At 40.8% G+C, this 13,278-nt stretch overlaps 1 protein-coding gene across 2 annotated transcripts in view; it reads left to right on the top strand.

The window, feature by feature from the left end:
* The window catches only part of b4galt2 (UDP-Gal:betaGlcNAc beta 1,4- galactosyltransferase, polypeptide 2), a 163,937-nt gene that overhangs the window by 24,652 nt on the left and 126,007 nt on the right, over positions 1-13,278 (top strand). The window contains exon 2 of one of the 2 annotated variants that reach the window (XM_053628021.1): positions 4,286-4,744. In XM_053628021.1, coding sequence (XP_053483996.1) covers positions 4,408-4,744 — 337 coding nt within the window. In that variant the 5' untranslated portion in view covers positions 4,286-4,407. Of the gene's footprint in view, positions 1-3,659; positions 4,745-13,278 lie in introns of those variants that run through there. The other variant, XM_053628023.1, reaches the window with a different exon arrangement.

Below are 13,278 nucleotides of genomic sequence, written 5' to 3' on the forward strand. Positions count from 1 at the left end.
CCACTCACAATTATGTAATATTGGATCATGTTCCTCAATAAATAAATGACCAAGTAAAATATTTTTCCTCATTTGTTTAATTTAGGTTCTTGTTATCTACTTTTAGGACTTGTGTGAAGATCTGATGATGTTTTAGGTCACATTTAAGCAGAAATGTAGAAAATTCTAAAGGGTTCGCAAACATTCAAGCACCACAGTTCTTGCTTAGTTTGTAATTCCTATACCCAAAACATGCCGTTGTGCATCGTGCTAGAAGGCTGCTAAATATTTTGGTATGTTTTTCTACTGATAAGATATCCTTTACTTATAATAAGTCTCTGTAGATACTCTGCTGTCAAATTTGAAAGACGAGAGAGAGTGAGAGAAATACACTGGAACTAATGATTGCATGCAGTAAGAGACTGATTGATTTCAGCCCAATCCAGCAATCTGGTATCTGCAAGACAGGCCTCCTGCTCAGACAGATGTTTATCTGTGAAAGATATCTAAATTCCACCTGAAAGACATCTGAATTCCACCTGTTGTTTTGCTTGACACAATTTATTAAGCATACCATGGTTGTTATATCAGCTAATGTCTTTGCCAATACTACAGAGAGCCTCGGCTGATTAATGCTGCCCACATCAGTAACGTCTCAGTCAGGTGCATGTGTGTTTTAGTCATAGCCTGTGTTGGTCTTGCTTGCACTATAGTTTATTTTGGGGGCTACCTCATATCAGAGATATTCACAAGACACTTTTTCATGTCTGAGTCAAGTCTCTGAGCTGCAAGTCTGATGTAACAAAATTTTTTCTTTCTTGCTCATATATGTATGTATGTATGTATGTATGTGTGTGTGTGTGTGTGTGTGTGTGTGTGTGTGTGTGTGTGTGTATGTATGTGTATATATATATATATAATATTGTGTTCCTAATGAAGTGGCCATTGAGTATAAAAAAAAATCTTATATTATGTTACTGTCCTTTATTTTGATGCTGCATTTATTGCACACAGCATTTTATATTAACGTTGAGTCCGAGTCCCTATCTCTGGCTTTTATCATTCTGGCTAATTTAGGTTGTAGGGTTTTTGTTCTCTAGGCTGGTCATATTCCATTTATTCTCTTTCAGTGGAATTGTGAATGCTGGCTTTAAATTTCCAATTAATAAAATGTTGTATCAGCACTGCTTAATCTGAGTCTTATTAAAATTTTAGCTTTCTGCACTTGTCACATTGCCAGTTTGTAGCCAGTTTTGGAGGACTTTCTTGTATATTTGAAACCTCCATTAAGTTATGACTTTAATGTAAAATATTTATACGTTGCTGCTATTTCTGTGCCAGTTCACTGTGTAGCCCATTGAAAGTGGCTTTAGTGCTGAGGCAGATTTTCTAATAAGCATTATACTGCTTATTATTTGTTTAAAAAAATAAAAAAGTCTTTTTTCATTTTGATACAGTTTACTAGGGGTGTGACAGCGATGCAAAAATGTGATGTGCATCGTTAAAATGGTTGATTTCCAACGTGTATAGTGTACGCATTCTGATAATTGTGCAGTCTAATGCAGTTTGAACACCAGTCCCAATCTGCGCAACCCATAGAGAGCGCATGCTGAACACAACGCTTATGCTCTGGATCATGACAACCAACATGCATTCTAGGTTATAAGGTTACACAACCATGTTAACAGTTCAAAAGGGCTCTTCATTTGCTTTCGAACGACACCAGCCCCACACCGCTGCAGTCTACGGTGCCCAAGAAAGAGGCAGCGGAAAGTGGTCATTTTAGCCGACTTTGGAGCTCTATTTACGTTTAAGATGATGCCTCAGGCTCTGCTGTTGAGCTCGTTATGTTTCAGTCGCTCATTTTCTCCAGATCAGAGACTTTGTCTATTCAGTAAAAAAATTTGTGCATTATTTTTAAGATCTGGTGAACCTGTAGTGCGTTTTCTACACAATATTAAACCGCATAGCAGTTTGTTCATTTATTTCGTTTTATACAAACAGAAATGCACTTTGTTTAGCATTGTTTATGATTTGGAAATTTTAAAAAAAGGAGTCTTTTCAGTCATAATCTTTCTTCATACAAATTTTAGGTAGAAATATTTTGAGAATCACATCGAAATGGTGCCGCTAGTATTGTGAACCGAATCGAATCATGAATGCGGTGTATCGTTACGCCTCTAGCGAACTTTGGGGTTTTTCTGATTTACTTCACAGAAAAAAAATCAAGCATGGATATTGTGTAATAAAAGAGGACGTACAATAAGCCCCTAGTGCATAAACCTTTACCTAATGTTCATATTAGTTAACCTAACACTTTAGTTAGCGAAGATGAACTGAAACACTATTTTAGTATTATATACAGTGTCCAGTACAACTGAGCACATAATGACGAGAAGAGCTGCAGCTCTCTCTCTCTCTCTCTCTCTCTCCCCCCTCCCTTATCTTGCTGCACTTTCCGGATGCTCGTTATAGCGCTGCATCACCGCAATGTCATGTTTGCAGTCAGATTAAGGAATTATATTTCCAGTATTATTCTGAAACCCTGGATAAAACCCATGGAAGAGGTGTCACAATGTCATGTTTCCAGACACACCCCTCTACTTCAGCCAGTCACTGTTCGCCTGAAGGCTGGTTGATGCAAAGTGCCACAGATACACATGCCATACTGTTCCTCTGTGCGCTACACTTACCCATAAACCCCTTCTCTGAGCTGCACCAACCGTAATACTTAAACTGTAAAGCTCTCTGTTTGGTAATAACTGCAAGGAGAATAAACAGCCCAGGATGTTGCCAGGAGTCTTTTCTACAAGGCCCCTGCAGTTTTTCTGATGAATATTTCACAATCATTACTATTGAGGTCTCTCTCTCTCTCTCTCTCTCTCTCTCGCTCTCTCTCTGTGCTCAGCTTGTTCACACATTCATCTCTCGTTCATACGGTATTGACCAAAAAACTTGGACTTTGGCACTGCATTATGAAATCGTTGTATCGATGCTCCCAGATGAGCCGAAGCCGTGAAACAACAAACAGTATCTGAAGTTTTCACAGGAGGGGGATCATTAAATAAAAGACTGCATTATAATGTTAGATATAGTCTTTGGGGCCCATTGGGCGTTAGTGCAGGCTGCCTGCAGCTGTAAGTGGAGGGCTCTTACTGAGGGTTTTTTCCTGTCTATCCATCCTAGAACACCACAAGGGAAGATTGCTGCTTGCCCAGGTTTCTGCATTTTAAGAAGAGAAGAGATCTCCAAATGAAGTTCGGTGCTTCATTGTCTGCTGACTTTGATTCATTATGGAGGTAAAAGTAGGGCAGAGGAGGGAGCTTGCGAAAGTGTGCTACTGTTTCTGCAGATATACAATGTTCCCAGATGGCGCTCAGCTCTACAAGAGCTATGATTTGCTTCACCTGTTACAGAGAGAATAGGCACATCGAGGACAGTCTTTGCATAGCCGCACACATGTTCGAGCACATCGTCCATCGACCACCCTCGCATGCTGTAAGGTCCTAGCAAGGAGTGGCCAGACTGAGAGCTTTCCACCTGGGAGTTCCCACCAGGCAGTCGAATGTGAAATCTGGAGTCTTTTCCTCCAAAGTTGTCACCAGTGATCACTTCAGAAGAGAAGAGCGTGATAAATTAGCGCCAAGCGTCCCGGACTTCTGTTTGCTTCCCTCATCTTCCCCCAGTTCTGCTTGAGTGGGAAAAAGCCATCAGTGCTGAAATGGCTTGCAGTGAGGCTTCAGTGGCCACTCCGGTTGATCCCAGGCCCGGGAGAGCACGTCTACAGAAAGTCATTTTCTTACAATTGTTGTGAAAATAACTTCATCTCTGTCTGTTTGTTTGCGTGTGGCGCATTTGGTTCCGAAAATGCTTTTGGACTTTTGTTCACAGCACAGAGCCGGGAAGATGCAAATGAGAACGAGGCTTTAATAATGTGATCTCCCGTGGCGTTCAGATGTGTAATAATTCAAGCGAGCTCCATGGTAAATCAGGGCTGTCAAATGAATGGCTGCAAGAAAGTGTTGACATAATGAAAGCTTGTTGTAGCCCACGTGTTGGTTAAAAATCTATGAAATACATGACTAAGCTGGCAAAAATCCAAGCATTCGAGGTTGGCTAGTTATCTGAACAGCCATTGAGAGGAATCTGAGTAGCAGATTTTCAAACACAGAATACAAAAGACTTCTTTTTTTTTTTTTGTGTGTGCAATTCGAACAGCTTCAGAAAAATGCTGGCGTGATCATGAGATTACTCCAGACTTGTCATTCCTTCTCAAGCAACATTGTGTTTATCTCATCTCCTGCAGGTAATTCGTCTGTGTTGCTGCCCAGAGGTGAGGTGAGGCGAGGCAAGGCGAGGCAGGGCGGAGCGAGGCGGGGGAGCTGCTGAGCGGATGACTGTAGCGGCGGGCGCCGCGTGCCCTCGACAATGAGCCGGCTGATGCTGGGCCGCACTCTGGAGCGGGTCTGCAAGGCTGTGCTGCTGCTCTGCCTCGTGCACTTCCTCATCATGATGATCCTCTACTTTGACGTCTACAGTCAGCGCTTTGACATCTTCAGCCGTTTCAACAATGGCCGCGGCGCCAACGCTTCACGCTGGCCGCACCATTCCTACTACAACTACTCCAGCGCCAGGCCCAATGCCACCTTCCCCAGCTATGTACCCGCCTCAGAACAGCTCCCACTCAGCGGCAAGCCTGAGCTCAACCGCACACACACAACCCCCAAGCCTATTCCTCCTTGCCCAGAGATACCACCTGGACTGGGTAGGTGCTTTAACTTAATGTGCTGTGATATGATATGAGTGTATTTCTCCAGGTATTTTCCGACAAACGCTTTTGAGTATTCCATGAGTCTGTTTAGTCAATGCCATTATTTTGTATCACTAGAACGGGACAGTAAGCTAATGATTCAGGAAAGGCCTGGGGCCTCATAGTAACTAAATAAATAGGACAAAATCTTCATAGGTATGATAATGGCAGCTCTGGGAATGTCATATGCACCCGTCTGTAATTATTGGCAGCTTAAGGGGAGAGTTTAAAATGAAGTAAATGTGTGTATCAGGTATTAAGACTTTTTAATGGTGAGGATATAATATCTGTCATAACTAGAGTGAGATGAGCCAATCAGAGAGCTCGTTATGTTAGGGAATGTGAGAGTGAACAACAAGGATGGTGGATAAACAGGGAGATATGACAGAAGCTTATTGTGTGTGTGTGTGTGTGTGTGTGTGTGAGAGAGAGAGAGACCCAGAGCTGCTGGCCTTCCTCTCCAAAGTGCATTGGCTTCTCTGTAGATTGTAATTAGTCTAAAAGCTGCTCAGCTTTCTATACAGAGACGGGAATCGAGAAGCGATTTAGTGTCAGCATTCTCCTCGGTACGACCCATTTCATCCGAGCTGCTGAGCCTCTTCACCGTCTCCCACTGGAACATCATAAACCCTGGTGGCTGAACGCGGCACCTTCTCCGGGAATCGGGGTTGGGGTTCGGTGGGGGGCGTGGGGGGGGGGGGGGGTTAATGGGGGCATGCACCCTTGAAGGAAATTTTGATGATCAGTCTGGACAGTGAAAAGTGAACATTTGATTAATCATTACACAGTCCAATTATTAAAACACTTGAAATGTCACCGTGGTCGATATCCATGCGGATAACGCTCACGTGCTGTGAGGACACTGAACAAACTGTCGGAAATAAATGCGTGTGAACATTTAGTTTAAAATTGAAATCAAACTATATTTCGAAATTTAAAAAATGCATGAGTATTATCTAACCTGCTTTTCCCAGTCACTAGTTGCGTTTATGATTCGGATTATAATCTGTTACTTATCAGATATGTTGCTTTCTGAAGCCAAGTACATGCTGTAGTAATACTTCTTCTTAAAGGACAGCATCGATTCTGCGGCGTTTGCACTCGTGCAACCGTTTTAGAACAGAGACGACCGCTATTCCACTTTTGCCCATGTCCATGCGTGATAGACTTTGTACCACATGACCTCAAGCACCTGTAGTGCAGCGAGCCTACAGAAGAAAATGGGAGAGACTGTGGGCCTCGTTCATCAAGCCGAAACCGTTCGTGTGAGCGTTTACACAAAAACGTTTGGTATTCACGAAAATCCTGTAAACGCGTTACTGTGTTTTATAAACGTTTTCTGCTGTCGAATTCAAATCTTTTATTCAATGTAAACACACATTTTATGTTTTTATTTTTTTTTCCGGTTCCATTTAAAAAAAGAGCTTCGTCATGGTTTGGCCTTCCCTGGTAGCAGATAAACTCTGTTGATTAGCAGTAATCCTTTTTCTTTCTTTCTTTCTTTCTTTCTTCATTTATTTTTTAAACTCTGTTTTGGGTTAAACCATTTTATTTTGACCATATATAAGCGCATGATGGATGACACCGAATTCACCTCTGTTATTTCTCTCTATATTGTTTTATCCTTTTTAGGTGCTGTGGCTAGATAATATATTTTTTTTATTCTCGTAGACGCGAGTCAAAAATACTTCAGCTTCTACCTCAGAGAGAGGCTTATTTTTTAATTTTTTTCTGTGGTCATGTTGGCGTTCCACTCTGGCCTTTTATTAGGGGGTTTTGTGGGCATCACCAAAGGCAAATCAACATGACCTCTAAACAATGATTAAATGCATGAATGAATGAATGAATGAATGGAGTGAGTGAGTCATGGGTACATGCGCCATCTCACTCAAAACCTGCCAAAACGTCACGTATTACACACAGTATGTTTATCAAGGCGGAGGTTTCACCCACAGAAACAGTGACTAACTAATAAACCAGCCATTAATATTGCTGCTTTCCTTTGAACAACTATTGGAGGATGCACTGTGCTCGACACCCTTATTATAACGTTAATTAGGGGGGGGGGGGTTGTTTTTTTTTTTTTTTTTTGGCTCTGCAGTAAATCAGTAATGAAAAGATGCAGGCGAGCCATTATTCACAAACATGTCCTAGGTAAATATGTCCACCATGTTCTCCTACAGTAATGTAATAAAATACACATATTGTTCTTTACAAATTTGGCCAGTGAATAGTGAGTGAGAATTATGATAGCCGAGATTTCATCAAGAATTGTAAGGACTGGATTGCGTATAAACAGCTATTGAGCTCTTAAAATTACTGCAGCACTCATATTTCAATATATTATTTATTTATTTATTTGCAAATTTGCCATCACCTGGAGGCCGAGTGTCTTATGCCCAGGCTGTCTTTTGTAAACACATACAATGCAGGAAATATCTGAATGGAAGCTGACAAGGAAAAGCAATTCAAGTTGCCTACGTGATCATTTGTGCAGAAAAACCCGAACAAAAGGAAGAAAAACAAATCATAGAAGAGTGAATAACTGTGGAGACTCGGGCCGTAAACACTTTTATCCAGGCACCGGAAGCTTATTCAGAAGTTTACACACTTCTGTTTCGGAATGATGAAATCAACAAGACGTTAAATGCAAGTTCGGTTCTACAGATATTCCTTTATATTCTTTTGCATTATTGCAAATCTCCTTGCATTTTCTTATTTGTCTTCACGCTTTTGAGTAGTGTCTTTGTGCTTATTCCAGTTCCGAGTTATGTTTGTTTGTTTGTTTGTTTGTTTGTTTATTTATATATTTATTTATTTATTTTTCCCCTTCCACTATCGGTAATGTTCAAACAAATTACTTATGATGATTTGGTTTCTTGACTTTCTCCTAACGTGAATGCCCACAGCAGACACGTGCGTGTATGCCTTAAATGTCCTAAAATGAATGCATTGACTCTTTATAAGAGAGAAGACGCCTGAATGAGGCCCGTTCAGATGAATGAATTAAAGAATGTCACTGGGGATGCAAATGTTTGAGCTTCATATCACCAAACAAGATTTAACAGTATAGTTGCTGTTGTTTATATTTAGATCATTTTTAATAAGAATTAACATTTTCTTTTTTTTTTTTTTTTTAAGATCGTTTTCGAAACAGAAGGATGTTTATTACCATTTCATTAGAAACGCATGTAAAGTTTACGCTTGATTGGATATCGTGCAGAGAGCCAGACACGTCATTTATTTTGATTTAAAAAAAAAAAAAAGGAATATTATGGCTAGGATTAGGATCGCGAGGTCAGATCCCAACGATGCTACAGCCATCTGTTGATTGGAGGCAAGGGAGCCGTGCTCTGTGAGTGGGAGGGATGATGTACTGTCCCTGTGAGCTTTTGTATGCGGAAGAGGGCGATTAGTGCTTTCCTCCCAGTATGTTACTCTGCCCTGTGATGCAGCATGAGGAGCAGTTTGAAAAGCTGTGGTTGGTTGGCTTTACGTGTCTCGAAGGAAGCTCATGTTAGCCTTCCACTTTTTGGTTGGTAGCGGTCATATGATAGGGGAGAGCTGGGCATTGACAGGTGACCAAACTGGGGAGAAATTGGCGGTAATAATGAAAACGTTTCACACAATCATTCTCACTAGAAGTCCTTCATCACCCACATTATAATGATAATGAGTATTTATTGATCACATATACATTACAGCACAATGAAATTCTTTTCTTCACATACCCCAGCATGTTAGGAAGTTGGGGTCAGAGTGCAGGGTCGGCCATGATACAGCGCCCCCTGGAGCAGAGAGGGTTAAGGGCCTTGTTCAAGGGCCCAAGAGTGACAGCTTGGCAGTGCTGGGGCTTTAGACCGCGTCTGCCCAGACTGTGTGCTTTTATAAAAAATCCTCAACATTATATCTGTCAGACATAACCATTTTTGCTGTCTCTGACAGAAGGTTTAATTGACATGTGGACTGTTTAATTTCAGTGGAAAATTATACCTGATTACATTATATTAAATAATCCCCCCCCCCCCGCGCTAACTGTTAACTGAATATCCGCTCATAAACCCTAATGGATATCCGAATAATAAAATTAGGCATAAGGACCATCCCTAGTTTGAGTGTGTGTGCACGTACTGGAATGGATGTTTGTTGGTGTCCAGCATTAGATACAATGAGCAGAGCGATGGAAAGCGACAGTGCTATGGAGCACACAGTTTATTAATTTTTTCTCAGCATTGTGAGATTGTGACGGCAGAAAGGTAAACCGTGGACGTCAGTGGGACATTACCTATTAGGACCTGATGGCCGCAATTTGCAGCCATTTTTTCCATCAGTGTTTTCAGGTTTCATACTTTTGGGAACTATTTGATTCTCTGCGATGAGGCATGGATCATTTGAAATAGAAGAACTTCGCTCAGAGTTATAAAATCACACTTGAATTAAAAAAAAAAAATGTTTTTCTACCACAAATCTGTATAACCTCAAGAAAAAAAAAGGATGATTGCGTATGACTACTGCCTATGGAAGATACTGAAGGAAGTGACAAAAATAGGGTAGAGTTGTAAGGGTTAATGCATTAGAAATATTGGCAAACTCCAACGTATGACCAAAATATGACGTCTGCCATTTTTTTGCCTGTTTTTTTTTTTTTTTTCTTTTTTCTCTTCCTTTTATTGTTATTCCCATCTGCTATCCCTCAGCATGAAATAAGCAAAGACAAGAATGGCACTAATACCTATTATGATGGAAAAAAGCTACACAGTGAATATGACAGATCAGCTGCAGCTGTGGTTATGCAACCGGAACCCGGACCTCCGCCACGGGGAGAACTGCCTCTCTCTGAGCAATGCATGTCATCAGTGGGGGTAAAAATACTCATTAGTTACAATGTCATTGGGTTGCATTTTCCTGGCTGTAATGAGGCAACCTATTGTAACAAATGCACTGTATCACCATTTGATATGCCTACAAGCAGTGGGCCTTTGCCACCCGTCCACTTCTAATGAGTTTTCACTAGGGCTCTTGAGCTGTTGAGTTGTGCTGTATCATGCGACCCATATGTATTAGCTTTCCTCTCTCTCTCTCTCTCTCTCTCTCCCTTTCCTCATGCTTCAACTCCTGACCTTATATGCACAAATAATTGAACAGGTCTTGTAGAAATGTTAAGATCTGATAGGTGCTTAATGCCTTATGCACTTATGCATTTTGTATCACCCAAAATATGCCAAAGAGTGTCTTTCCCGAGTAAAAACAGATGATGAGCCAAATGCCATATGAATTTGGAATGACTGACAATACTAACTGACATCAACTGAGCGTACATACCGTCAAGGCCATAAATATTTACACGTTGACAAAATTATTGTTATTTTAGCTGTCTACTAGGGTATATTGCATTATGGATATTGGGTATGTACGTCCAGATCGGGTGAACGCTGTAGGAATTACAGAACTTTTTATATGTCAGCCCCTCTTTTTAAGGGACCGAAAGTAATTGGACAATTGTCTGCTAAGCTGTTGAGGCTTATATCGTTATTTTACTTACAAGTAACCAGATAAAAGGTCTAGAGTTAATTCCAATGTGGCATTTGCATTTGGAATCTGTTGCTGTTAACTCGCTGTTAATGCAAAGTCCAAAAAGCTCGGGAACACCAAAAGGCCGAAAGACTACAGAAAACAACTGTGGTGGATGACAGAAGAATTCTTTTCCTGGTGAAGAAAAACAACTTCCAGGAGGTAGACCATATCTGTGTCAAAGTCAACAATCAAGAGAAGACTTCACCAGACTAAATACAGAGGGTTGACCACAAGATGTAAACCTTTTAGAAAGCTTTACATTCAGGATTAGAGTTTACCAAAAACATCTAAAAATAAATCAAAAATATCTGCACAGTTCTGGAACAACATTCTATGGACAGATGAGACGACGGTTTGTGCCAGAACGATGGGAACAGAAGTGTACGGAGAAGGAACTGCTTGTGATCTGAAGATTCAGATCTGACCACCTCATATTATTGTGTGGGCATGTATGGCTGTCAGTGTATTTATTGATTAACTAAAGCAGCAGTATGAATTCAGAAGTGTATGGAGCTGTATTATCTCCTCACATTCGGCTAAATGCTTCAAATCTCATTGGATGGCACTTCACGGTGCAGATGGACAGTGGCTTGAAGCATACTTTGAAAGCAAACCAAGACTTCTTTTAGGGCTAAGAAATGGAATATTCTGCAATGGCCATGCCGATTATCTGACCTGGATCCTATTGAGCATGCATTTCACTTCCTGAAGGCAGAACACCCCAAGAACAAGCAGGAGCTGAAGACGGGTCCAGTAACAGCCTGGCAGAGCATCACCAGGGAAGAAACCCAGCGTCTAGTGGTATCTATGGGTTGCAGACTCCAGGCAGTCATTCACTGCACTGGATTTGCAACAAAGTATATTAAAGATAACAATTTGATTAATGATTGTTAGCTTGTCTAATTACATTTGGTCCCTTAGGGCATTGGTGGCTCAACGGTTAAGGCTCTGGGTTACTGATCAGAAGACTGGGGATTCAAGCCCCAGCACAAAGCTGCCACTGTTAAGCCCTTGATCAAGGCCATTTGTGGGGTTATTTATAGCATATATTTCTAAGAAAGAAAGTATGCATGTAATCCTTGCTAAAAACAGACAAGTAGAAGTTTTTTTTTTGGTTGGTTTTTTTTTTTTTTTTTTGGAGCCTTGTGATTACTGTAACCCCCTGAGTATACTCTAGGTTCCACTTTAGATGAGTGATTTGTGATTGTGTTCCCCCCCCCCCAAAGGGGGGGGACCAAGGTTTCTCTTTCTGCTTTCTGCTATCGGGAGATACGACTAATTATTTGGTAGCTACAGTGAAACTACGTAATGAAGGTGTGTAGTAACATGAGTGAGCAACATATGTAGGACTTAAGGAGTTAAAGCTTATAGCTACAGCACCCAAACCTATGACTGAGTTTAATTTTGTTCCAAAACTAAGGATATTTTAAAATTCACAAGAGAAAAAGCAAGGAATTGTGTTTTACACTGGATCTTAAAGAAGGAAAGAGTAGATAGACAAAGGTAGAAAGTTCCAGCGTTTCGGGACCATGACACTTCACTATAATCCGTCTAACATGGGCACACCAGCAAACACAGCACATCATTTTTATTTAGATTTTTTTTGGCTCTCTGGCTCTCTCATCTTCCTCTCTGCTAAGGGAAGATGCTATGAGGAGGAGGGATGCACTTCAGTGCAGTCGTTCTGAAGGCCAAAAGGAACCTCTTTGCGAGAGTCAAAATCGTGATTCGGCTACATGTTGGCTGGACGAATCAGCGCTACGGGATGTACAGTATGTCGTGACTGCGTAGAAAGTTGGATTTTGGCTGCTAAGACACGACGAATGAGTCCGTGGAAAAAGCTTAGGGGAATGCCAGATGGCTTTGACGAGAACACTGCCAACCATTTTGGAATACGATCTTAATTAGGACACAAACGCATAAAGCAAAGTTGCTTTGACAAAAATTGACGGCTGCACAAATATTAGATTGTTAACCAACTTTTCATTTTGGGTGACACCAAATGACTGAACTCGGGTCTGGGGAAAAAATCTGGGCTCTTGGTTCTCGTCCAAGTGAACCCTGGTTCAGATTAAGTGCTTATCACCACGGTCAAGTTTCGTATTTTTGACATTTGTCTTTTCGGCTCTACTGACTTTTTGAATACACGGTGGAAACTTGATTTGCATCTCTGCTCAGTTTGTTAGATTTACAACAGTCTGGAATGATGCAGAGGTTATGACAGTACGTGCCACTTTTGTGCATGCTGAAAGACAAAGAACATCTTTTCCAGCAGAACATGTACTGTATTTATTTCGAAAGCACTTGTAGATCAACGCACATGAATCGGTTTCTTTTAAATTGCTACATGCTATTTGAGCACTACAGAATAAACCCAGCTCTGAAGAGGTCATGTAACTTCCTGCTGGTGAGGTTGGACAATGATTCTCTTTTCTACCAGACTTTGACCCTAAAACAGCTTTATATGAAACAGCACACTGTTTTTATACACCTACGTAATAGCATTACTTTCAGTGAAATAAAATTGCAAAACACAAATTACTGGACCATCTGTTCCTGAAAGTGTGTTAACAGTTGATTTTACTAATAGCAAGTTTTTAGGGCTTCTAAAAACATATATATTTTTAATTTTGCAGCAACCTTAGACACAAGGACCTCTAACTTATCTTCACAGAAATAAATTCCACTCAATCTACAGTCGTGTGAAAAAAACAAGTACACCACATGGAAATTGTTGGATTTTTTGACATATTTGGACGAGCAAACATTTGATCCTCTTTGAAACAGCAACTATTAATAAAGTTGATATACTTGAACAAACCCACAAGGGAAATTAGCTTTTTTAGTCATTTGTTCAACAGAAATATCAATAGACGGGGTATTCTTCTGGAAAATGGAAGTACGCCCTTGGCCTC

The sequence above is a fragment of the Ictalurus furcatus genome, chromosome 7 (genome assembly GCF_023375685.1).
Source record: "Ictalurus furcatus strain D&B chromosome 7, Billie_1.0, whole genome shotgun sequence".
Taxonomy (NCBI): domain Eukaryota; kingdom Metazoa; phylum Chordata; class Actinopteri; order Siluriformes; family Ictaluridae; genus Ictalurus; species Ictalurus furcatus.